This window comes from Echinococcus granulosus, assembly GCF_000524195.1.
Source record: "Echinococcus granulosus chromosome Unknown EG_S00006, whole genome shotgun sequence".
NCBI lineage: Eukaryota > Metazoa > Platyhelminthes > Cestoda > Cyclophyllidea > Taeniidae > Echinococcus > Echinococcus granulosus.
This window is the reverse complement of record NW_020170386.1, coordinates 1,663,110-1,690,031: the sequence shown is the minus strand read 5'-3', so window position 1 is coordinate 1,690,031 and position 26,922 is coordinate 1,663,110. Positions and strand designations below refer to the sequence as shown.

At 40.8% G+C, this 26,922-nt stretch overlaps 1 protein-coding gene across 1 annotated transcript in view; it reads right to left on the bottom strand. All coding sequences in view use genetic code 11, as the record gives it.

Annotated features, from left to right (window-relative positions):
* EGR_01689 (Dynein heavy chain 2, axonemal) overlaps positions 1 to 26,922 on the bottom strand; it is a gene marked incomplete at both ends in the record, with an annotated part of 61,625 nt that overhangs the window by 27,131 nt on the left and 7,572 nt on the right. The window contains 29 exons of the mRNA XM_024490938.1: positions 347 to 625; positions 1,165 to 1,462; positions 1,928 to 2,256; positions 2,362 to 2,601; positions 3,020 to 3,301; positions 3,376 to 3,903; positions 4,438 to 4,655; positions 4,741 to 5,007; positions 5,273 to 5,660; positions 7,836 to 7,997; positions 8,162 to 8,428; positions 8,678 to 8,921; positions 9,046 to 9,246; positions 9,589 to 9,800; positions 10,627 to 10,909; positions 11,173 to 11,297; positions 11,798 to 12,316; positions 12,816 to 12,953; positions 13,028 to 13,216; positions 13,623 to 13,958; positions 14,184 to 15,567; positions 18,107 to 18,293; positions 18,586 to 18,646; positions 19,312 to 19,730; positions 20,811 to 21,001; positions 21,329 to 21,428; positions 21,942 to 22,100; positions 24,900 to 24,984; positions 25,627 to 25,701. Coding sequence (XP_024354803.1) covers positions 347 to 625; positions 1,165 to 1,462; positions 1,928 to 2,256; positions 2,362 to 2,601; positions 3,020 to 3,301; positions 3,376 to 3,903; positions 4,438 to 4,655; positions 4,741 to 5,007; positions 5,273 to 5,660; positions 7,836 to 7,997; positions 8,162 to 8,428; positions 8,678 to 8,921; positions 9,046 to 9,246; positions 9,589 to 9,800; positions 10,627 to 10,909; positions 11,173 to 11,297; positions 11,798 to 12,316; positions 12,816 to 12,953; positions 13,028 to 13,216; positions 13,623 to 13,958; positions 14,184 to 15,567; positions 18,107 to 18,293; positions 18,586 to 18,646; positions 19,312 to 19,730; positions 20,811 to 21,001; positions 21,329 to 21,428; positions 21,942 to 22,100; positions 24,900 to 24,984; positions 25,627 to 25,701 — 8,166 coding nt within the window. The remainder of the gene's footprint in view (positions 1 to 346; positions 626 to 1,164; positions 1,463 to 1,927; positions 2,257 to 2,361; positions 2,602 to 3,019; positions 3,302 to 3,375; positions 3,904 to 4,437; positions 4,656 to 4,740; positions 5,008 to 5,272; positions 5,661 to 7,835; positions 7,998 to 8,161; positions 8,429 to 8,677; positions 8,922 to 9,045; positions 9,247 to 9,588; positions 9,801 to 10,626; positions 10,910 to 11,172; positions 11,298 to 11,797; positions 12,317 to 12,815; positions 12,954 to 13,027; positions 13,217 to 13,622; positions 13,959 to 14,183; positions 15,568 to 18,106; positions 18,294 to 18,585; positions 18,647 to 19,311; positions 19,731 to 20,810; positions 21,002 to 21,328; positions 21,429 to 21,941; positions 22,101 to 24,899; positions 24,985 to 25,626; positions 25,702 to 26,922) is intronic.

The window sequence follows — 26,922 nt, the reverse complement described above, 5'->3', positions numbered from 1 at the left end:
TGCATCGGTGTTATAATTTAACAAGATCGCTACTGCATTAGGGCACCAGCATAGGCCTTACGTGACTAGTATTTTGGTACTTCTGTATCTTTGTCACATGAATAAAATGCGTTTAAAACTAAGCACCCATTGTTGAACAATTCCAAATAGTTATTAAAGGCGAGATTTAATTCTCTTATAAAAACGCAATCCATATACATCTGCAAATTGGCAGTACCTTCGGGAAAATAGCGCAACTGACACCCAATTCTCAGAAACTGATTTCAAAAGTAGTGTCAGCTAAAGTCACATAACTTTGGTATTGCTAATATTTGCTAGTAATAAGTGTCCTAAGCTGAAAACGTACATTTGTGTAGTCGATAGCAGGGACCTCGATTCCTGGGAAGAGGTCAGACACAATGCCTCTGAAGAGTGGTAAATCAACAGAGGTGAGTTTGGCCAGGTTCATGTCGTTCATGGAGAGGAGAAGGATCTCCTCGTCTTGCATTCCTGGATTTGCGCGTTTCTTGCGTCCGGCGTAGCGCAACACGGAGATGAGGGCTCGTAATCCGAAGTCATAGTGATCCTGTTTGCTTAGTTGTTGGTTACAGAGGCTGTAGAGTGTAAACACCTTCTTGGCCAACACCTATTTTAGGAAGATGAGCAAGAGAAGACGCAAATGTCATAATCTCCGAATTCACTGTCTTAAATGACGATTCAACTAAACTCGGTTGTGACCTTTGCGATATATTGCTCCCAAATGGTACAATCTCCTAGTTCCTATTTTAAATGGTTAAAAGTCCAAATAAATAGCAAGATTTTATCAATCAGTTTGAGAGTCAGTGAGTTCAAACGGATGGGCCAGTTTGGGATGACGCCAACCTCATCTCTGCGCCCTATTGCGAATGAGAGCGTAGCGACGTTACGTGACAGGATTACTCAAATTTAATTTATCTATCTCAAAAGGACTAGGCATAACAACACAGTGTACATTAACCCATTCAACCAAATGTGATTTCTATTATGATGGTGGTGATGATTTAAAGGCTTTTTCATGTCAACCACTTTGTCATAATATCCGCTATTGCTCATCACCAGTAACGCACCATATTGATTCAAACACTACACGACGAGCATCTTCGGGTTTCAGATAATTTCAACGTGAGTGCAAACAAAAGGACATACTTTACAAGCGTCGAAGCCCTCAGCAAAGAGGGTGATCTCGGCGATCATGGTGAAATCAGGCACTACCATGGCAATGGGGCGAAACATGGACTTCAAATTATCCGGCAATTCCGTGCGACCTGCATAACCGGGGTTCATAGTGATGAAGATACCGCAGGACCAGACCAGTTTAATCATCCTCCCTTCAAACATGAAACGAATATTGGAAGGTACGCCCTTTCCCTTTGGCAGGGAGGCCAGCGCCGAGAGAATGGCCAGAATTTGTTGTGCCACCACGGATAACACTTCAATGTTGATTCTTAAGAGTAAGAAAGAGGAAGACCTAGCTCAAACACAGATTACTTATTCATTTTGGATTTTACAAATGAGAAATATATTCTAAAAAATCCTGTTTTAGAAACTCCGCCCCAACCATGCACATAACTTGCGCGTGACCATGGAACTGCCATAAAAAAGGAAACATGAGCGACATATAACTATGCAATAGCATTTTCCCAATCACACATTGATGTTATTAAAAGTAATGACGTCAACATTACATAGATACACTGGTGAATCAGTAATTATTTAGGTCGCCTGATTTATAAGGGGCGTTGATAAAAGATCGAGTAGTTATTTGATTTGTCAAACAAACGATCTCACTGTCTTCATCTGGAATTTTAAAGACCATACTATGGCCTCGGTGGCTAATTCCGTAAAAATACTAAATACAATATTGTGATCTATGATGGAGTATATTCAGTGGCGGAAAACACGGATGCACCGATTAAACTCGTCAAAACAGCCCCAAGCACCGGACTGTGCGAGACCCGAGAACATGCGTCCCATAGACTTGTAGTCGAGGCCGTCGGAGCAGTTTATCACGATTACGTAGTCACCCAGGTTCTTGCCTAGGTCCTTAGTCGTCTCTGTCTTGCCCGTGCCGGCAGGTCCCTTAGGTGAACCGCCTCTGTTTAGACTTAGTGCAGTGGTCAGGGTTATGTAGCACCGGTCCGTGAGAGGTGTGATAACGAGACGACCTGAATTACCCAGGTATTCGTAACCGTAGTGGAAACTAGCATTAGTCTGCTTGACGTAGCAGTCGTCTTCTTCCTGCAATGAGAGCAACATTTAAGCAGTTTAACTAGACGGGCAGTTAAACCTGCCAGATGTGTCCCAAAGTGATGATCAATCCGCATTTTCAACAAATATACCCACCTTTTCCCAGTAGAAGCGAAGTTGTGCAAGCCACTCAAATGCACCAGTGTCTTTGCATCCAGATTTGTAGAGCTTATCAATGATGTCACGCTGGTGGACCTCGATAACCACGAGGCCATTGATCTTCAGTCTTTGCATTTTGCTCAGGTTAGATCGAATAGCCTCCGAGAATCGTTTCAAAATCGCCTTTTGCTTCTTTCTAATCATTCGCAGTGGCTTTTTATCATGGCGACGATTCACCTACAGAAGCAAGAGCTCAGACTCAAACAAAGTTAATTCCAAATAATAAGGCATATCATCAAGTTCAAGGAGTAATGGTTAGTAGAAATTCCGCCTGTGTCAAAGTGTCTATTCAAAAGTAGATCCATAACCAAAGTGTAGATCCATACCTAGCACATTTGTCTACTCAGAATAAGTAACAAATAGTCCATTGTCGCTACAGAGCATAGTCTAAACTTGCAGGATGAATCAGTTTAAGGAAAGTGTTCTTCATATTTCCGACCAATTCCTTTAGGCAGTATTTAAATATTTCACTGTTTCTGCACATTCAACAAGGCACAATTTGATTGCAGAATATTTTTTGACCAAATAGCGTAGGAGGATCATCTCCAATGCAATTTGCCGCAATACTTAATAACAGTCGTATTCTCAGTCATACCATGATCAGAGCTTTGGTGACATCAGCTGTCCACTGAATTTGACTTGTCGTAATGCAAATCTGTCCCGGCCACTCCTTGACAGCCTTCTCTCTCTTAACGCTGGCTTTCTTCATCACTAACCGACAGTCACGCAGAAGGTCTCTCAAGGCCTTACGCATTTGGGATTCAATTTCCAGCAACCACATTTCCACGGGACCCTCCATGCGAACATTCTTCTTCCAAGGAACTTCTTCTCCATCTGCGGAAATCATAGCAACACCATCGAACTGAGTGTAAGTAATCTAAAAAAAACAACACTAAAATGAAGCTTTATTTGAACGAGTGATCAGGTATGCGCAAAGGCAAAAAAACGCACCATTTGTGTATTTGCCTTCTTCGCGGTGGTTTGTGCAACTGCATTATGACCGCCGGTAAATGAACCCAAAGAGTCGCCTGCGGCGTTCATGTTCCAGTCGATCACTGTGACTGCACTGCCACTCCGTGAGATGTTGTTGTCGCTACCAGAGCTTCCAAAGTAGATTTCACGCAGCTCACTTCGTCTAGCTATGTGCATTGAGTTCGAATTAGTGCGTAGATAGGTGCTGCTCTGGTTGACCTCAAATTGAACCTCACTGGTGGAAAACTTTCGAGGCCGTTCCAGCCGGTTAGCAGCACTCTCGGCCACGGCTTCAGGAGCTTCCTCATGCTCTTTCCCTTCCGGCGAAGGCCTTTGCTCTTCCTGGAAAGTCGGTGTCTCTTCAGCGGGTGCCATGTTTACATCCTGGGAGGCTTCTTCGATACCCTCGTAATTTTTATGTAAATCTGTTGGTTGTTTGCGCGATATTTGCGGCTTTAGAGATGAATGTCCCTTTGTAGCTGGGATCTGCGCCTTTTTAATAGTCTTCTATTAAAGTAAAAGCAAAAAGACTTTTATTCTTGGGTTTATACACGCATGACTTAGATACAGTTGCTCTATTGAACATACTTTGATTGTTTTTCTTCCAGTGACCCAAAATTAAAACCAAAATAAGTCGAATGCTAAATGAGCACATTTTGTCCCTGCTATTACGTTTTGCAGCATTGACTTTCGCATATGCTATATTAATAGATGTCCAGGAACTCGTGGCTTTGAATAAGGATAAGCGAAGTTAATACGCATGTCAGTGAGTCTGTGTAAGTTAATTTGGTGCTTGAGTAACCTAGAACGTAAAAAGTCAAGTAACGGCACTACCAATCCTGCATTGGGCGCCATATCAAGGGGTAGTTTGGGTATACATTTTAATGCCAGTCTTCTTCACTGGCATTTTTTTTTAAAAATCAAACTAATTAATAGTTGCCACTGGTTATTAAAAGAAGTGTTAATCTTTCCTAATTATAAGAGTAGGAAAAATGAAATAGTGCGGAAAAGCGAAAGTAAGAATGTTTAAATAAACATTACTTTTTCCAACTTTACGACATTGATGTTATCAAAGCACTTCTTTAGGTGGGGAATAATGGCCTCCGGGTTTTTGCCTTGGCCCAGTATTTCGAGCAGATCATCATTTGAAATGAAGTAGAAACGCGGAAATGTCTGACGCTTCGTCTCGAGATACATATCTAGGGATTTTTCAATAACCTCGAACTTTTCATTCATTTTTGCTAGCACCTCACATATTCCTAAAGTCACAATGAGGTAAAAAAATTAGCAAGAAATGGACAAATTTAATGTGCTTTTTAGTTATCCGTGGAAAACGAGACCTACCCTCCAAATCAGAGCATCGTCGAGCATTCTTTACTTCGTTCATAGCTGTCATTATCCGTTTCCATTCCACGTCGAGATCATCGAACAGCGTTGACTCCTTAGGCAGTTGCTTACGAATATCGTCACCCATGAAAATGGTCTCCATGTAGAGCCATTGTCTCTGCACTGTGAGCAACAACTCGATAGTCTCTGTTATCTTAGAAAGGGCACGTTCCCATAAATCCACTTCATGCTCAAATGGTTTCACAAATCGAGAAGCCTTCATTGCTGATAACTGAACCTGGAATATTCCGCAGCAGAGAAAATTAGACGCTTAAACACAACTAAATTTCAAAGCCTTTAACTTCGCCATTATTTAAAATTTGACTTAGGTGTGGCATTTAATGACAGGATCTACCAAAAAACGTGATTATTTGTAGAGGCAATGGACACTTTAGTTTACGCAAAAAAGCATTTTATATCACTTAGATGCCACGGCATCTTTCCTACTTTGTTTTAAGGTTGAGCAAGAACCATCACCACTGTTAAGGACTTGCCTGGTGGTCTTCAAGCGTGTTGAAAAGATCATCAGTAGATCGCAGTCTAAGGTGTCCCTTATCTTTATAGGGTACGATGTCCAGTTCAATGGTAGCCCAGACACTTTCAATTTTGATCAAAGCCTTTTCAATGCCCAGTTCCTTTGTTGCTGCTTGTGAGAGCTCGCTAATGAAGGCAGCATAGCGGTCAAAGCCGAGACTGATTATTTTTTCAAGTGTAAAAGTCTCGTCATTTTGGTCAAAGTCCCGGGCCATCTCCTTGCGAATGGCATCCCAGTGCCGAGGCCGCATCGCACTATTGCGCAGATCGGCTATCAGGGGAATCGTCCTTCTGAATTGGTCAACGCGATCTCTGCTCGCATCCAGCACATCCCAACGACGACTCTGACAAGCATTGCATTCGATTGCATTACCAATTACAAATTTAGAAACGATTATTTTAACCTCCTATATTAGATTTCAAGTTCAGTCTTGGTTGAGTGAACAGTTGGTCTATTTCTTACATGGTAGCTGATAGCTGAGTCTCTTTGCATTAGCGAAGGAATTATTAATTGAAAGGGAATAGAGAACAGCGTATTTCCAGACCAATTGTTGGTCATTACCAAAGATTTACAACAAGACGGATTTATTTATTTTTTTCATCATTCCTCTGCAGAAAACCCTACAAATTTTCACAGAAATTATCCAAAAGCACCTTTTTTGCAGCATGGGGCAGTACCACAATGAGCACTCACTGAACATCGACTACAATGAAATGTTTAAAACAAAAATGCATTTTTCAAATCCCATTGAGGCTGAATATCGTCGTGAATAAAAGTGTTAGATCCCTCCTGCCGCGTCGCTTAGCGTGGGTAACAGAGTTTTGTAAAGCAAAACGAACTAGCTACCCCCGTTATTATTCAAAAAAGTTAATAGAGGTAAGTGACTTTCAATTGGATGCAGTGTTGTCTAATTACAATAGAAGAGTAATTACCACTGTCTTTAATTGTTCATGCTTCTGACAGCTGTGGGTGGAGATCCTTCGTTTGTCTTAGTTCGTCTGTGTCTATTCCCAGAATCATTATCCTATACCAAAAAAGACTATTCTGGAAGTGTTCTTCAATATTAGGGTTAACTTTCTACAAAGACAAGATTTGTCTATAATGCTTCTATTGAATTCTGAAAGTGCATAGCTCAACTCGTTAAGTGGATGCGGGAAGATGATAAAAAAAATCCCTTGCATGCTCGATATTAGAAAAGTCAAACCTCAAACAAGTTTACTAGGGATTTGAACGAAAGAGTTGACTGCTAATCAACAACATATAATTTACTGCACAACCAATGCATCACCATTTCAGTTAGTATTGCTTTGCTTTATCGTCGACATTAGGCGGGCCAATTGTTATGCAAATATATGATAAGCATTGGCCTATCACACGTCATCAAGGGATCCATTAGCTCAAAGAAGATCCCAGCCGTTATTGTTACTCCTGCAAGCCCTGTTGTCCACTGCTGATCCTAGTCGTCAATGTGCACCACACCATCCCTGATCGGCCATCATTATACTGTCAGTAGCCGCCCAATCCTCACTAAATCTTCTGTATTTAAACCGACATCTTAGGATAGATAAATTCTTCCAACCACCCGATTAGGATGCCTCCACCTCAGCTACTTCGACCATTTGCTTGCAATGTATGTTCTCCTTGTTAAACCGTATAAGTGTTGAACATGCTGAAACCACATTGACGATAAAGATAACAGGGGCACTATAAGTGGAAAGAGATCCCTCTTATTCTACTAATTCAATACAAGGGTGTTTTTTTGCCCCTACATGGTGAGATGAACATAGCCATGACGGTTGGAATACTCGAATGCACGCATCCCTGGTAGCAACCGGTGACGCACAGGAAATTCAACAAATCGACATCCACGCACTGAAATGCAGAATTCTTGAGCTTCAGGTGGCCAGCAAAAGCCTGCCAAAAGTTGCAAAGCCTATTAAACCGCTACCTACGCAAGAGTACATCAGTATATTTATGTTCTGCAGCCGAAATGGCCATGTTGCTGCCGATTTTTTCCCGTACAGTAATGGACAAGAGCACTATTTTTGAGATAGTACACTGTTCCTTATGCATTACATGTAATCATTTGTGCAATGAAAGGGTACGTTAATATATTGAACTGAAATGCAAGTAAGCTGCTGAGGGGAGGATGCATTATTCTTGGGGAGATAGGGGACACTTTTGTTGCATTTGAAGAGATTATGGATAAGTAGAAAAATACGGCAACTACACCTACTGGAATAGAGCAATCAAATTCTTGTGATGTAGTGATTACTGTGGCTGGGAAGTTTTTATTAACCATGTTAGCTGGCTTCTTTTCAATTTTCAGATGAATGTTTTTTGCAAAAGGAGTTCCTAGTGCAGAGCACGATAAATACTCTGACGGCGATGCCATCGTCAATGCGCCTCACTTTAGTAAGCGCGAAAGGGCACTTTGTAACCTGTTGCCAGGATGGTTTATCTAATTTGCGACTGCAAAATGTTGGGTAATAAATAATACAAAAGGAGAATGACTTACTCTATTGTCTCGAGCGAGGCGAGTGAATTTTCGGAACATCGCCGTCGCAAGTGTTTCCATGTCGTCTGTCTGCAGGTCAGAGAATTTTCCATGCTTCCACCCCATCCAGTTCTCCTCCCACTCTTTATTCAGAGTCCATATTTGTTCCAATATATCCAACTCCTTCCGAAAAATATTTAAGAAAAATGAAAATTGAGCAGTTGAATTCCCTTGGTTGAAATACATTCGGCGATTGCTGATGTATTTATTAACCAACCAGATATTTGTTCAAGGCGTGCGATTAATGACCATAATACAAAATGAAATTTGGGAGCTGTTGTGCGGACCTTCTGTACAAGTGCGGACTCTTTGCAGGGTTGATGATCTATCTTGAAGATGAGGAGGCCACTGCGGATCTCGTTCTCCTTCTCCATCATTACGGCAAGCCGGTCGCGGAAAGCCTGGCACGCTGCCAACGCCTCCTCAGGCGGCGGACCGAGGTTGTGGTGGCCGTTGGCCTGCAACTCGCTCAGCAAAGCCGATATACGCATTTTTAGCCTCTCCGATTCCGCCAGCAGGTTAAGCTTAAATCTCTCTTTTGTCCTGCGGATCATCTGCAACGCCAACATTTCTGTTACCAATGCTCCACCCAATAAGCTACTCATTTTCCTTCCCTTCTTAACGTAGAATTCTAGAAGGAGTAGATCTAGTAGGTCAAATGATTAAAAAATCCAATTTATATCGCCTAGAGACATGTAGACTAATATATTTTTATTTGACTGGCTTAACATCTTCGACAAGGTACCCATGACGGCATGGATTGAAAAACACTGTTACAATGCGATCTCGATTAACAGCCACACTTGCAAACGACTCGCCTCTTCACAGTTGACCAAAGTTTCTTTGAAGATGATCCAGTCCGAAACAAGGTTTATCCTCCTTGTGGCCACCTCGTTCTTATAAGTCACCTCACATTTATCCAAAATAGCAAATTGCTCCTCCAATGGTGCGAACTTATCCTCCATTTCTGTCCTCTCATTGAAAACTTTCTCTAATAGATCCATGGACTCCACAAGTTTGGTAAGATTCTCGGGAACGTGAGACAGTCTACACAGGTGATTTAGAAACTCAATGAATGCCAAAACAGAGTAAAAAGGGCCAAGAATAATTCCAATAAGTCTCTTCGATGCGCCCTCATTCTGCTAGAAATGATAAATTTGATGAGACTAACCTCTTGGTCATCTCGCTCATGTACTTATAAATTCCACTGAGATTTTCGACGGTCATGTCCACAAGGAGGTTTATTAAACGCATTTGCCACTCTCGGCAATGGGCTGCGATGGCATTCTTGAGGAGACTGAAATCGAGCTGCAGAAACCGTACCGTCACTATTGCCTCTGCATCCAACACCTTATTGGTTACTTCAGTAAACCTACAACAAGAAAACTTAGTATAGTGATAATTATGTACTGCTTTGCAAACTGATTCGGGTACTGAAATACCCCATTTCCCACAGTTGATGAAGCAATGATCTAGACAGTTAAGGTATGCCTGTTCTTTAAATGGTCGAAACATAACGGTAGTAATCGAAATAACTTGAAGCATTAGAAACTTATGGCAACGTTTTTACTTTTCATAAACCAAAATCTGACGATTTATTCAAAATTCCACGAAGAAGCTGTTGTACTGTTGTAAAATACTGATGCAAATATGCTTTTAGCCTTAGTGGACTTTAGAAAAGTTACGATAGAAACGTATGCTAGGCGCAACCTACCGACCGATATCTGCTTTAATAGAAGTGGCACTCCGTTTGATCTCTCGATAGTGATTGATAACCTCGTCTTTAGGCTGCTCCCAAATCTCTCGAAACTGATCCCAGTGGCCCAGGGGGTCTTGCACCGGCTTGACGATATCGATAATGCCGCGTTTGATACTCTCTTCAATCCTTATCACCTCCTCGTCTGCTTCAACCATTGCAGCGATCGACTAGAAATACACTTGAAATGACTACCACATATATGCACCAACTTTTTTATTTGTAAGTTGGAGTTTTTTTTTAAAGAAAAAATGGTCGGGTTATTATTTGGAATGACGCTATCATTAAATTGGCTAGAAGGGAAGCAAATTCAAGGTTTGCTTGGCGAACTTTATTCGTGATCAGATTGCATGCATTGTGAATTGTTATACTTCTGCATTAAAAAAAGCATCAAAGAAAAGGCGGATTAGTATTTCATGTCGTGGGTCCAAATTTCCAGCTAAAAGATTAATTAAACGTAAAACAGACTTGTGGCCCCTAATTAGGTACAGGTTCATTTCAGGTTTACTTTAGCTCGTATTCAAATATGACTTTTAATCCCTTATAACTTTAGCTGTTTTCAATTTCCTACTTCATAAGTAACCAAGAATGAGCTCACATAATCAACGGCTCTAAACTTTAACATTTAGAGGTGGTAAGTTGGCTTATGCACCCATTTTAAGGTATGAAAATTCACTATTCAACTTAGTTGTAGGAAGATGTCCAGAGGTGTATTTTTAGCAAACGATTTTGCCATGTTGTTTTATGAGAATAAACTGACTACTTCGAGTGTTTCTTACGCCTCACAACATGCTGTTTGACGTGAATCCTCGTAAAGCATTAATTTGAACTGGAGAAACTTCAACCTCAAGTAAGGCCGGTAAAATTACCAGAAAATACTTAACACTAAAATCAATAAAAAGTAACTTATAGTATCGATGTTACTGCTTCCACGTTTAACGTGAGCTTGAAACGGAAATCGTCTGTTTATGAAGTTAAAGGTATGCCAATACATACTGGTGTCCCAGTGATCTTGTTCTTGGTTAAGACCTCGGGCAGGCGGGGAATGTTTGCAAGGGCTGCAATAAGTTGATCGCCTAGAGAAATCACGACATCTGTCAGTTGAGGAATAGTTGGTGTGAATACTAGCGAGGAGCCGTCCAAATTAAGAAGAATTTTAAAAAATGGATTGGGTTCGTTTCTCCCATCCCCATTGATGGCTCGTCGGAGGTCCCCTAGGGAGAATTTGACGTTCAGACGAAATGCCTCTTGACAATAGCGATCCATCCGCTCCGTGTATCTGCACAAACACAGTGGGTGTGGCTCAACTCATTTTGCAACACTAACAAGCGATAAAAAACTCCTAAAGAACTTGTAGGTCTGATCAAAAAGTTGTAGAAGCGCGTTGTCAGAAAGCTTTTTAAAACCTTGGTAAACACTCTGATTTCACCAATAAAATTATGCAAAACTCAGTTAAAAAGATCTATTAATGACGATGGTTTGAACACAAGTCTTATTGCTCTAGCATTGTAAGGTGAGAACAAAGGAGAACTAGAGACTTACGAGTACCAACGCGCTTGGACGTCTGGATTTTCCGAAACAAAAGTATCCCTGACCAGTGACATCTTATGAATAATGTCCTGATGCAGCGCAACCAGCTTCGTCACTGTTCTCTCTCTGTGGTTGGACTGCATATTTGACAAAAAAATAAGCAAATCACGAGTGCATTCCAAAAGTTTTGTCTCTTATTCTCAGAAAATCCAAAACCTATCAGATCAGAAACTCATGCGCAGACGCGGTTAAGGCTATTGACAATGCACAAAGTATTGTAGGCTTTGTAATTGACCTAGCTGCTTTCAGTGGAGGAAGAAAAACGGCTCCAGCTTCATGATTTCACGAAAGACTCTGATACGTTATTATATTAGTAGCATAATTTTTAGCACATTTTTTGCAGATTTTTAACACAACAGAGCTGCTTTTCATCCAATGAATAGATCATACTTTGGTTAGCGGTAGTGTATTGACGTACTTTGAGGTGGGCGCAAAATCGAAAATTGTGTTAAGTAACCACCGCAAATTTCGTAAGACTCCCTCTGACGTATCAAAATTTCTACTCCATGCTATCATTTCTGTATCACTAACAACAAATATACACGATATTTAAGGGCATTACGCAATCAGCCGTTACCTGTTCCTGGTTGAAATCATCGTTTTCGTAAATCCTTCCAGGCTCGAGCTTAATTAGGAGAGTCTTGGCAATGAGCTCACAATTAACTCTAATATCTGCATTAGCCATCTTGTATCCATCCACCTTGCCCTGCAGGTTGCAGATCTGTAGGCGGCTGTCGTTGACGAAGAACTCGACCATGGACTTGACAGGCCACTGGATCTTGACGAATCCGGGCGCGATCTTCTTGTCGAGCATCTTAATGCGCTCATGGAAGAGGGCCTTCTCCTCAGAGTTGAGGATGCTGAGGATGCGGTTGTATTCGCGCACCATCACTAGCACGATCTCGCGCAGGTGACGCAACTCTGACTTACGTCGGTGCGCCTCCACCGCGTAGTGCGGCACCTCAATCCCCAATAGCACCCAGTGGTCTAACTCATTGATTATGCGCAATATACTTCCCGGAAATGTTGCCTCCAGTTGGTCCGACTTGATTGTGCTGCGCATTAGAATCGGCACTTCTAGGCACTTCAGGGGGTCCTGTGCGAAAACGAATAGCTCAATTAGCACAGAAGGCTTCCCCTCCTACGTACCTTAGTGACCCAAAAATTAGCTCTAATTTTTAGGAATTCTAGGTACAGTTTCCCTAAATCTGTGCATCAAATAAGATTTATCAGTGCATGGGAACTTTTAATAACTTTTCCTGTAGTTTAAACATGTATATTTATCCAGGTCCCTTCGTCCGAGTTTTATCTCGATTCATCATCATCGATTCATCTTTTTTGTAACTCTTAAGTAACATAAATGTAGTAAGCATAGGCCAAATTTAACTTTAAAAGCAATATAAAAAGTCAATCAAATCTTGATAGTGATCCTCGGGTAGACACAGTTTAAATTTTTTGCTCATAATCTGACAGTTCAAAGTTTATAAAGTGCATGTATATTGAACTGATATGACAGTAAAGAAGAAATAAAAACTAGTATTTATTCTTATGATGAAAGGGATTCCTAAAGGAGGAATGAGACATACTAAACTTACATATTCAATGCTATTCATGAATTCGTTAAAAACCTTTCGCGTCATTTCCTCAATGCTCAGGCATATTTGATCGTAAACGCTTCTCTGTTCTTTTAGCACTTTAGCAATTGCGGGAACGAAAAATGCCAAATCGAGTTGCTGTAATGAAGAAATATGGCGCAAAACCAATCTAGTTTAACCTGGAATGGCAGATGCATGCTTGTGTGGCCTACGCTTATATTCCTATCGAGACGGCGACGCAGAAATCGCCAGAAGATCCCATTCAAGGCAGATTTCGGCTCTTGTGGTCTTGGCAGACCCATGAAGGGTCGCATAGCCATCTCCTGTTTCACCTTTGAAACGCAATCAAGAAACATATCCACGACCACGTGGGTATTTACCTCAAGTGCCCTCCGGATGGCCTAAAGTGCAGAAAATTGGGCATAGGCACCGCATAAGCACAAAATCTCTATAGAATGCAAAGAATTGAAAATAGCTTCAATTGTAATTGAATGGAATGGGTATTTCTTTCAGTACAACAGAGACCCGCTAAACTAGACAAATTAATAAAATGCACAAAATTCTAAAAAATAATGCATGCTCGCTTAGTAAGGTATTGTAGAAGTAAATTGAACAGTAAAATTCGTTCTTACCTTAAAACAGATTAGACTCCTATAACAACATTAATAGCCTTATTAAGGAAACCGTTACATACTTAAAAGGGACCAAAGTATCTCCTTTTTTCTTTTCCAGTGAGCATCCTTATAGTATGCCATAAAGTAAACTATTCACTTATTTTTGCCAAACAGATAGTAAAAAATCACCAACCTCGCGTTTTTGGAGATGAGCAAAGACATCAAGGATCTCTACACCTTGCTGAATTGTTGTGACTGTTTCAAACGCCATATTGATAACGTTCTGCATCATAATTTCGAGACCTTTAATACCACTGCAAAAGCGGTTATACTGGTCATGCCATGTGGTGGCCTTGACGTCCAAAATGACAGATCGCTTCTCACTGAGGCTTGTCATTAGTTTAGCAAACATGCCCTCGATTTGCAGGAGAAGAAGCTCTATCTCAGGTCCTTTCGCGCCCTGGAAGATAGGCATTTCAGCCTTATTACCCTCCTCAAATCGGCCGAAATCCGCCTGGCATTCACAAATCTAGAGTTATGCAAAATATGCAGGCATCTTAAGGGTTAAGCTTGTAAGATATAAAATCACATTGTGAATAAAATTTGACGCTAATGAAGGAGACGGTAAAGGCACCCATAAACAGCAGTAGTAGACATAATTAAGTAAATTTAATAAATCCGCTTAATGTGATTGTATACCGGTGCCGGTGTAGAGACAACGGTCCTCCAGCTAGAGCAAAACTTAGTGCCCTACCTCGAGTAAGTCTCTGCAGCGCTGAATGAAGGCATCTATATGGGCAAAGATGCTTCCGTCCTCCGTGTCCCATGGTATTCCTGAAAGCTCGGAATGCATCACCTTGAGATCCTCATAAGTGGATTTATATTTCTCACAGCACCTGATGCAGTCTTGGAGCCGAATAGATGCTGATCGCACCCTTCCGGCGAAAATTTCGTCTAATGAGATGACGCTACAGCATCGAACAACAATTTCATTCGAGACCTTCCGAAAAAGACCAGTTATTACCTCCCTTGATTTATAAAACCTCGAGTTGGTCCATATCATACGTATTTGATTTATGATCTTAGGTAGAATTGGTGGGATTTGGGCTGGAGTTAAATCAGAAAGAAAAATACAGGCATCCTTCATTGTGGCCAAAAACTTTAGGTTATCTTGTGCCTCCGCAGACGTATTTTTTATTTCTTCCGAAAGCAGAATAAATGCAGTGATGTAGGAAGATTTTGCAATTGTTAGAATTTGTACAATCTCCATAATGCTCTTATTATCTAGTTGTTTACTGATGCCCATTAAATCTTCGCAACGATTTCTCCAGTACTCAATTTCATCCAAGGGCCCAGTTTCTTCATCATCATCAATAGCACTTTGTGAGCTAAGCACTTCCTTAATTTGTCGTGTCCAGTGGATTACTACCATTTCAAGACGCCCGACTAGATCCTTATCTTTCGCTTCTTCACCTAATGAGTGCTTGAAGCCTTCCATTGGAATATAGAGCACTGTTTTTGAGTTCAACTTCCACCGTGTATCCGTAAGAGCAGACATAAAACGATGCAAATGTAGGGCAAAGTCATTTTTGATGCTGTCGGGCCATGTCTCGTCGGCAAAAAATGTAGGTGCGTAAACGTTTGACATAACTCGAAGCAGACTTTCGATCCCCTGCCCCAAAACTGAACCATTTTGGACGGTTAAAGGAAAATTTTCTGATGTAATTTCAACATTCATACCCTCATGAGTGCGCATGAAGTAGTTGATATCTCGAAAAATAGAAGTCGGAAATCCCGAACCCACGTATAGATGTCCATCTGGAAGTAAGCTAAAAAAGATGACATCAGCTCCATCTGCGGGTACAAATTCAGTCAATACAAAAGACGTGTGCTCATCCTTCCAGGAACTTGCATCGTATCCCGTTAGGAATAAGCGATTTCTAATCATTTGGTCTACACTAGGAGGAGGATCCACAAATTCGACTTCTGGAACTTGGTCGAAATTGCCAAACTTCAAAGCGTCCTTGTAAGTTTCACCGTTCGGCTCGATGCTGATGAACTCGTCATAAGGACCCAAAAGAATGTCTGTTCTCTGAGAAGAGTCACCAGTTGTCAGACCAGCTAAAACACAGCAAACCCTAAAAATACGTTTTAAATGATGCTTAAGGATCCCTAACTTCGAAAAATTTCCGCTCATCGAAACTAGTAGAGAGCAAATAGCCTCCTACGTTTAATTTCGCAACAATTCACGAACGTTAGATTACACACTTCCTCACTAGTAAAGGCTGATATCACAGTTTGCAGCCAAATAACTCACACTAATAAACGTTAATTAAAGGACATCTGAGGTTAAAAATAGTCAGCAAGTAGCAGTTATGTGAAGTGGCAATGATCGTTCGATTACCCAGCACTCTAGTAATAAATTTAAAAACTCCCGAAATTCTTGTTCGACTCACATTTTGCCTTAACTATGAAAGATACGCAGTCGCCAGATCGGATGTAACAAAAAGTAAGTTCACCTTTGTCCTCTGCTAAAAAGCTTCCCATACATTAAAACTGCAATAAATGCTTAATCAGAAGTAAAAACCTTCTGGACATTTCAACTAAACCAAACCCAAGTATATCTTGCATTATAATCCTAGAAAATTGTTGCAATGCTGCCTTTTGGTAAAAATTTCCGGCCGAAAAATCCTCTCAACTTCAACATCAGATTGTTCAACTTTCTAATGCAAAAGACATCCCCTTCATTTTCCCGGTTTTACAATTCAGCTTTAAACACACGCGTTTGCAGTCAATTATTAAGAATCAAAAGACTACACAAAGCATTTTTATGAGTTTGAATTGATACTATCACTTAAGTACTGATCACAACATCTTTAGCCATCAGAAAACATCAATGACTGGGTAAATACATTTACGTCATGTTAAATGACTTATAATAAACCAAAATATGACCACTAGTGTGAATTTGTGAAACAACTGATTTGTTCACAAATCAGCGTTATATGAATTAAGTTCTCGAATTGTAGTTATACAGTACGCGAAACGGTCGTGTGTTCAATTAATTAACCTCTGGTGATCACACGTTTTTAAATAACTACCAGTATTGGATACCAAATAAGCGACAAAATTTCATTAAAGCTACAAGTGCAAGAAAAACAAGGGATACGTTGTAGATTATTCAACTGTCGCAAACAGCTACCGTCAATCCACCTTATCACAACGTTTATCTGAACAGTGAGCATTCGAAACGTTTAAATGTTGCCGGTTTAAATAACTAATAAAGGAAAAAACCGGCCTCGTAAATTAAATTGCCGCATCATTCTACTTTTACGATGTTAATCAAATCAATAAAGACCTAACATTTATTGAGATTAGCTTCTTTAAAGTCATGGAAAAATTTGATTGGGTCGGCTGAATGCATCGCAGAAAATGCTGGTTACGCTACTGAACCGGTTGCAACTATCACAAAACTGCAAGTGGCAGCATAATTACAAATATACATTTAAGACAAAGGTTGAGTAAAGAACGACTAGAGTCTTTCATTGCAAACGACATAGGAATCCGAGTGCTCATTATTAGATGAGACTGCAGTAAAGAAGTTCATGCATCATAACAAGTTTTATGTACTGGACTCCCTGCTCTACAAAAAGCTTGCTTAGACTACGATCTACGCCATCTGATGCCAAAAATCACTACTTTAAGTGCAAACCACGCATTACCAGTTTCAGCCATTGACGCGGACTTTGTAAAATTGCCTTCGGTGTTACTGTGGCAACGAAACGACAGCTTAAGTATTTATTAACGCTTCGATTATTTGAAAGATGTTATTACGTTTTTTAACCCTTAGGCTTGATGCACCATTTTACGCAGTATTGCAATACTTCTATGAAAATTTTAACTTGATAACCATTTACATGACAACATCTTCATTGTCGAATACAGGTCTTCAAAGCGCAATAAAGTATATTCAAGCTGTAATAAATTACGACTGCAATATGTGCATATTTTGGAACTCCTGTATTCCTCCTTTTTATCTTGTGGAAACCTACCGAATAAAAACCATGCTTGACTTCCACTTAACACATATTTACACCACAACCCAGGCTTTTGTAACTTGAATTTAACATCCTTTTAACTTGGTGTTGTATGGCATAAATGCAGTGGTTTGATATTCGACCCTACCGCCCACAGAACGTTGCGGGCACATCAAAACCAACAGATTGCGCCCTCCGCTCGGTATGGCCACAGAGCCACCCCAACAGCCTTCTCACTCTTCGCTACGGCGCTTACGTGCTGTGCTACTCTGGTTTACTACAAGTTCGGGGGAGACTAGGAGCTAGACCACCCCCCCAATAGGACTGCCGTGGCGCCCACCTCAAAATACTCGCAAAAGTCCGACCCGCCCCATTATTCACATAACGTAGTTAGCATAGGTCGATCAAATCCCAAATAATCTGGAGGTGAACGTATGTGCACGTTATTGTGGGCAAAAAATCCCCGTCAACGTATTGGCATTCTACTAAGTCAACGCATTTAATCTGTTTTTACTGAGGCGACGTCCAAGTTTCTTCTCATTTCAACGAACCTCCCAAAAACACGAAATCGGATCTGGGGTCCCATAATAAAAAACAATGTCACAGACACGCAAGCAATGGACACCACTCGTTCTTTTACGTCTGAGCATGCGCATGCGCATCCGCAGGTGTGGTCAATGTGAACTGGAACCAGAAAGAAGAGATCGGCAGCGAGGGGAACTTCCCTGACATGATCTCGGTTTTGTGCAGTGCCATTAGCTGAGTTTTCAAACCATCTCCATTGAACGACAAATTGTTGACCATTCCTTTAGTAGCAGCCCGATGACCTCTGAAACATCACGTCTGACTACAGCAAAACAAACAACCGAAGATGTGTAACTATCTCTTAAACAAACGCCTAACCTATGATTACCTTCAAGTCCTAAAGCGCGATTACAAAATTCAAAATAAGATAGGAACGGTAAAATGACCTCATCCCCAAAATCAAATGAAGTCATGCATTATAAAATAATTCAATGGTGCCTGAGGATGAATCAGGGCTGTGGGGCAGCCGTGATACGGTTATCACACATTCGTAGAGACCCTCTCTTTGTTACAGATAACTCAAAATCATCTCACCTGTGAATGATTTCCGAAAACATGAAATATGAATGATATCACAGGCAGCGCAGAGAAAATGCTCAGAAAAGAAAGTGTCCAGAAAGTGAAGCATGCTATAACTCCGGGCCTCTGCCATACATCCGAATCAGCTGACGATGGACACTAAAATAATTTTTAAAAAAGCCACCGTAAAAATGGTGCTTATCGAAAGTTTAAACGTAAATCACATTAAACTACGGCCTGATTGGGCTGTCGAAAAGGTACTCAAATAATGCACACCCCTTACATCCTACATACGTCGCTACAAATCCTTTAAATCATTGTAGTTTACCAATTTGAAGCATACAGGCCATGAGATCCAGTGATTTAGTCTACCGCATTACGGCTTACCACACTGTGTTTATATGGTTTCAATCATACCATCAAACCTTCTAGCCCTATGCCTAGGCCTAAGTCTTATTGCGTCCTCAGGAGTAACACAAAGCCCACATCGTGGAGGCAAATTACAATGTTTAAAGTTCCGCAAATGGCAGTGCCATATTCTGGTATTATAAGTATGCCGGTGGAGTGTTAGCCCAGGTTATTAGCTCGACCAATCGTGCAACCCAGTACACCAGGCTAATCCGGTCTTAGTGCTATTAGGACTGGAGGTAAGGGGAAGTGGACGAGAATGCACCAGCAAATGATGTTGGGATTGCGCAGAATCTCCCCGTCGACACACCAGACGGAAGTATTCTCCCCTACGGCCTCCTCGTAAACCACGGGATCGCCATAGCGATTGAGGGCTTGGAATTGAAAAGCCCGCACCCGGTGCGCCTTGATGAAGGGCATGCGGAGGTGCTGTGAATGGCGCTCCTTGCGTTGGTTGGTTAGGTGGAAGAGATAGCGCAAGTACTGCAACCGTGAGCATTGGTGCACGAGGATGAGGTCGAGGAAACCGTCGCCGAGGTGTGCGGTGGGTGCAGGGCCCAAAGGTGACTTGGCACAGCGGCAGGAGATGAGGAAGGCGTTAACTGCCACAAAGTCTCCCGTTATCACTCGCCATCCACCCTTCAGCTTTCTCTCCTCGCTACCCCACTCCTCACCTCCTTCTGCTCCTGTCACCTCCAATAACAGGTCATCCACCATCTCTGCCGCTTCTTCCACGTTCAAATCGTCCTGAGCTGCAGAGTTTATTAGCGATAGTGATGATAAAATCACATACATGCTACCAATTTCTCTGCACATTCTGATTTAAAACTAGGTGAATCTAAAAGCTTTTACACCATAGCATTGTCCAATCCAGTATAATAGTGATTTATCTTACTGAACTGAAAAAAAGTCCTAATCGCGTCAGAACACCAAAGTATAAAGAACTTGCATAGTAACTGGACACAGGCATAACCGAAAAATGGGAATGTAGGCAAGCAAGCGCTTTTAGAATATAATCTGATAAAATCGTGAAAAAGTGGTGCGGCATACTATGCTAGGAATCTGCAACAAATGAAGTTTATAAATGGAGGGTAAGTACTCACTCTTTTAAGCAAAAGGGTAGGACTTGCCAAAATTTCGTTTGGAGCATGTGCCTACATTGTAGGCAGAGAACAAAGCATACACAAATGCATTTATTCAGTAAAACATAAGAGATTACTCCCTTCTCTGATGCTCAATGTGAATGAGCCGCCCAATGTATGAATAAACAACCTTAAGAGCTAGTGGTCGATTTAAGCTACTGTTGCAAAGATGTAAATCAAATCGGTTAAACTCATTTGATTCTTCTCGTACTGATATCGTCGCACCACGAGAAATTTAAACCAACCCTTCCTTTCCCGATATATAAGATTTAAGCGTCTCCATAAATCTTTCTGACCTTTGCAGGAAACGTTCTATAGTACAGTAATTTCTTCGATAGAGCTTTAGCCATCAAAACATGAAACAGCTATGCGGAATTGTAACCGATAGAAATTGAGGACGCGGGTCCTTTTAAAAGAAATAATTAGAGTAATGAGACCACTGAGATAGCTGGGACGCTACTGCTACTGTTTTACCAAAACAATAACTACCATTGAGATTTTCTGGTCAAAGGAATTCTCAAAACAAGATGCCACAAAATTTAAGAAAAAAAAACAGATCATTTACTGATTGAAAATAAAAGCCTGTGAAAGATCAACTAACTTAGAGAGCGATAGCGCCGCTTTACATTGGTAAATTAATCATCACAACCCGTTTCCAATAAGTTTTACAAAAAGGTGGTGAAGACGTACGATGCGCCGAGCAAGAGTGTGGAGACTGGGAGCAGAGGCTGGGAGGGTCCATGAGGCTTGAGGTGGTAGGATGTGGTTGAGTGGCGGGCCCGGCGGCCTGCCTCGCCTCACCAGACTTATTTGATTGGTCCGCTTCAACCGCCTGGGTGGCCTCCTCGTAATCTCTATCCAACTTAAGGCACACCGGACACCTATGTCGGAGCAGGAATAAGGGAAGAGGAAAGTAGCAAACACGCGTGTCACTAACGCTGACAGGATGATAGACTTCTATAAAGATAACATCTACTAAGACCAGTTTTTCATTTAGTTGATTAACAGAAGGATGGGGGGTTTGCTGTCAAAGAAAACCAATTATTGATAATAAGAGATGAATGTGGACGTAAACGAACTACCAGGCACACATATCAATCTCAAAGTAATTGAAATCAACAAAAGCTAAACAGACAACAACCGTATGCTGTAACCGGAAGTGACTATTACAAAGTAGCATGAATCAGAACTGCAATTTTTTGACTCACGAGGAACCACAGATGTTTTCGTCGAATGGAGTGGAAGAAGTTGATGGGAGGTAAGTAATGCGACATTTGTAGGAGGCCAATTTCAGCCATTTGATGGCGCCTTAAAGGAAAGCAGCCACGTAGCCATTGATAACGCATGTATACGTGAACGTGAACATTTAAAAATGACAGAATTTGAATGACGAAACAGGTTTTGCAGATAATTTCGTAGGCGAAACCATTCTTAACTTACGGTAACTCCGAGGCTAGATGGAATTTTTTAAGCACCAAAATGAAGAGAACGCTGACATCCCAAACTTTAAATTCTGTTTCGGATCTAAGCAAATGCGCTACAAATTCGCCAAAGCAATCAAAATCAAGAACGAGGATCTGCCATCTGAAATTTCCTCACAAAATTAGACGCAGAAACGATCTTTATCAAATACAAATATTAGAATTCCAAATATCATGAAACCATGAATCATAACAGTAGAACAAAAAAATTCCCTTAACAAGGTCCACTCCTAGCAGGAGTGATGAATAGTAAAAGCGATAAAGTCAGCCGAAGCACAAATTATCACGGAGGGTTTAGGTGGCACAAGCATTACGCCAAAAGATTTTGTTTTAGTCCTACCAGCAATATCATATCGAGGGGGGCCAAGCCACCGAAGTCGTTCACTGGGTTCAAGAATATCGCCGTGAAAGCCATAACCCAGAAGGGAGACTGTGTAACGCAGAAATGCTTTGGTAGATGATTCATGGATCCCCAGCACATCGACCCCGATGTCAAAGCCTGAAACGTTTCGGAAGATTCTTATTTACAACTGCAGGTACTTCATTAGTGTAGTACTTCTCTACACGAATTATACCATCTAGGAAGCTTAATCTTTTCACTGATAAAATCATCCGTCATCACGATTATGAACCGAAATTTATGCAAAAAAGAACCTGTTGCAAATGCTCTATCCGCTTAACGAAGCATTAAAAATACCGCCAAGATAAAGACAAAAGTTGGCCTTTTTAAAAAAAACTTATAAAATTTATATAGAGATTTAAAACAGCTAGATGGCCGGGATAGTAATACGCCAATTAATTAGTGGTTAAAACCATAAAATGAAAGAAAACACGGGGATAGTATGCTTAATAAGACTAAGAGAAGAAATGAAATCTATGAATTAATTGCCATGCTATAAATAATAAAGTAACTAGATAATTCCGAGTGATTTTTTATGGAGACGAAGAGATTTGAGAAAGCCCCTGGGAATATTTTATTTGTTGAAATAATCACCATTACGATTGTCCGTACTTTCCCGAGACGGAAGATCCAAAAAAGACTTTAGAGTTTCGTCTATGTGGGACAAAAACGCTAGTCTCAGCCATTGTCCCTTTCTGTCCAATTTTATTTCCCAACTGTCAATTTCGCAAGAGGTTGTCTACTAACCACTTGAAGAAATGCCATCAGGATGAGACAGTGGCCCTCTTCCGTTCCATTCTAAAGTCCACATTTTCTCGCGGATCGGTTTTGTGGCGACGTGAATGAAACCTTCCTGCCACCGGTTCACCAGCCCTGTCCATTTTGAAAGTTTTTCGTACATACCTTCAGGTTTTATTATATCGCATCAGATGGATATATCTCAGCCGCAATTGTATGGCCTTCAGTGAGAAATTAGCAGTGGACAATTCCATCCGCAGTGCACCACCCAAAAAGAATAGGCTTCCAGGGATTAGATGCTACTTCAAAGTATGGGATAGGTAGTAGATCTCCTAGAGGTAACCTAAGATATTACTATTTACCTAACGTTGGAATAGAATACAAAAGTCATTGCTATCGACAGAGATGAGAAGAGTCGACATCGACTGCAGCCAAAATGTAGTGGCAACGGGCATCGGCATGACGCAGCAACGCATCCTTTGTGCAAATCTGCAGTATTTGAAGGGGCCAAGAAAGTTGGAATGTATCAACTAATAATGAGATGTTTTCAGCTTTAAGTATTAGATGAATCTTAGAGTGATGCTTGCAAAAATCACATTAATTTAAGAACCAGCCGACTTAGAAGCCGTGATATGATTGTAAATCACACTGTTTAAATACACTCAAAAATTCACTTAAAGCTTACTCTACAGAAAGAACGGTAAACACTAGGTCGTAACATAAAATGTTAAGTTTCGCTTTTACCCAGTTTGATACACACAAATTGTAGATGCACCATTAAATATCAGTTAAAAGTTGGGCATCCTTGAAATTAACACTACACAGCTACCAACAGGCTTCGAAAGAAGCAGAATTCGTTTAAAACAAGAAATAATTAAAAACTGCGATATATTACAAGAGTACGAAGAGATCGACGCTGAGGCGTTACAAAAAAAATTATCATGATGAAGGGCAATACGAAAGAAAATTTGGCGAAGGATAATCAGGGAATGGTTGGTGAATATCAGAAATTTTAAAATAGATTAAGCTCAATGAGTTAGCAATAAGGACACCCAAACACCTGACAGAAAGAGCAAAACCTAAACGGTCACGTGCTTCCTCACTCAAAAATTAAGCGATTTTGGAAAAGTCCTGTGAGCCAGGGCAAAGGATTATGTATGTGAATTTCGTGTTCAAGTAATAGACCTGTGAACATGTACAATAGCCGTCAAACTAGACGGTAGAACCTACACAAATCAATAAAAATTGCTGAAACATGAAGTAATTGTTTCAAAGTTGAGTTACAACTTTTGAGGATAAAGGCATTCAAGACAAGGACCAACTGGCGAAAATAGTGGGTTATGGTGATTTTAGGGATTCCAGAGCTCGAAAATAAGGTTTTAAAACCCAGTGCATGCTCTAGACGCAAGACATTTTTTCCTGCGTCAGCTAGCACGCCGAATGACCAAAATTAAGCAATTTTTCAATAGAGATGTAGGATTTCATTCCAACTACTTAACCTACTGCTCTCAAGATAACAAGGGCTTATGTGTACCATTGACTAAACGAGTGAAAATAATAAGCGTGAACGGCTACACCTTGCGGAATGCCTTAAAATAGAGTGAAATGAGCGAGACGCAAAACTGTACACAAACACCAGTATTTCGGCAGCAGTCCATGTTGAGGTGATGTCACGGCATGCCGTAAGGTGCACGTTCAAAGTGGCACGACAAAAGTTTTACACACACACATGGGACGTGAGCAGAACGATGATAAGTGGTGTAGATGACATGGAAGAAAGGAATAGTATGCCAATTAAAATATTAATGAGTAGTAATAGAAATATTAGCCAAATGTGGACATGGAAAAAGCACATTTAAAAGTGGCATTAGATGGTCTTCAGAAAACAAAGCGAAAGTTTAGTTATTCAAGTGGCCACAACTACGCACGAACTCACAGAACACGCTGTTGGCAATCAATAACGTCATGTGATCATGTGAAGCCACTAACTTTTCGTCAATGAATTTTGTCCGATCGTCTAGAATTCATAGATCTGCTAGAAGCAAATTTACCTTTCTTATAAACTTTTGAATAGCAGGCTTAGACAGCTACTTTTGTGCCACCATGGCTGAGGCAACTAACTGTAAGAATAACAAAAAATAGGCTAAACAACAAGTTTACCTAGATCCACGAGAAAAGAAACGACGTAGAGGAGCTGCTTTCCAAACGAGGCTGGCAGAACAAACGGTGCGGCTTTCAGAAACGACTTGATTGGAGTACAATGAGATATAATCGTTTTAATTCAGGGTGCCAGTTTCCAGCAATGCTAAAGCTAACTGCATAACGGCTGAAACCCAGAGCGGTAATCACCGATTGCATACACATTAAAAGACCTCTCATCATTCAATCTGTGAATAATAAAAAGTGTGCTATGGTGCAATCTGAATGGACCGAATGGCAATACAACAGACTTAATAAGGTAGATGCTTATAAATACACCAACAAGGAGTAAGCATGAATGAAATGTAGCAGTGCTAGAAATTCAATGTACAAGTAAATTACAGAGCAGTAGTAGCAATGATAAGCTCAGAACACGATCCCACCCAAACGATTATCGAATACACTCATCTTCGCTAAGCAATTTCTATTGCTGCTCCACACACTTTCCAGATTGGATTGATTGCAGCACTACGCAACGGTGACTGAGGTGTTTTAAAATTAAAAGTGCAATAACAAAGAACTCGAAACTGGAAGATTTCATGAAACTTTATATCAAGGTGTTATTTTAATAGAGATGAGGCGGGTACCAAACAGCCAACACATGCGTTTAGAAATCAACACTATCAGTCATGTGGCTGGCGTCATTGAATGCTAATATATACGGTTGTCAAGGCAAACAAGTACCTACCCAGAGCAATATGAATAGCAGCTGTTTCAACATCCTCTGTTCCATGAATAGACCGAATGACTGCATTAGTCGAACCTATAATGAAATACAAAAACAAAGCTTAAATACAGTGAATGGAAAGCATGTGTATTTAAAAAGCATAATCCCAAATCATCTCAGCGGATTCCGGCGCTCTTGAACTGGTTTATGTAGAAATTATACATATTAAAGATTTTGTACATCAAAGTATATTCATATTCAATCCTTAAAAACTATGGACAGACTAACAAACTTCCCACAGAATTGAAAAATCACATCAAACGGTATATTTGTTACAGTAAACGTTAGGAACTAAGTTATTTACACAGCACTCATCATTACCTGCTCAGGATTTAAAAATAAACCATTAGTATGTACTCAGCATCTTTTAAAACCAAACCGGTTTCGCTATTGAAGGACTCCAAAGTGATTAATAGAACGTACTGATTCTCAACGCTACTTTTGCCAACTATTCACTCACCGTAATGTAAACAGGTACGCTTCAGAAAAGGCTACCTCCATCGTATTTCGCCCTTAAGTTACTACGTTGATGCAAAACCAAATTCTTTTAACCCCATCTCAGTTCAAAAAATGCCTATGGTAACGAAATGAACAAAACTACATAGTATCAGAGTGACACCGTCATGCACAAGATAGTTTCAAACCACTTTTAATGTCTAAATGTACAAAGCGGTAGCGTCAGCAACTAGTAAAATGATTCAGATTTGAGCGAGGACACATAAGTGTTAGATGAGTCACTGAGATTGTAAGTTAGGTCTAGCAGAGTATTATCACGCGTAGGCAAGGCTGCTGTATCCACGCCTACCGGGGCTGCAACTCGACAAATGGACTCCAGAGTGCTGGTGCCACAACCCTCCTCCTGAAGCTCGGTTATGAGTGTGATCGAAATAGGTGACTCCATTCGCCCCTTGTTGCTAAACTCCGTCGCGTTGTGCGTGTTCTCTTGTGTGCCAGCATCTTCCAGATCCACTGAGACTACCGTGGATGCATTGCAATTTTGAGATAAGCCGTAGCTGTTGTTCCCGTGATGCTGTACACTTCTGGGGGCCGAAATGTCAATCGATACATCGAAATGAAGTGGTGAGGCACCCGCGCTTTTGGTGCGCCGATCCTGTTTCGGTTGTCGCAGCTGCATCTGTTCACACTCAGGCCCACTTGGAGCGGGCAGATCCAAAGGAATAGACGAAGTCGAGGAAGGAAGCGAGTTATGGCCCGGAGATTTCAAGCTTTTCTTCATGTTCAGAAACGATGTTTGAA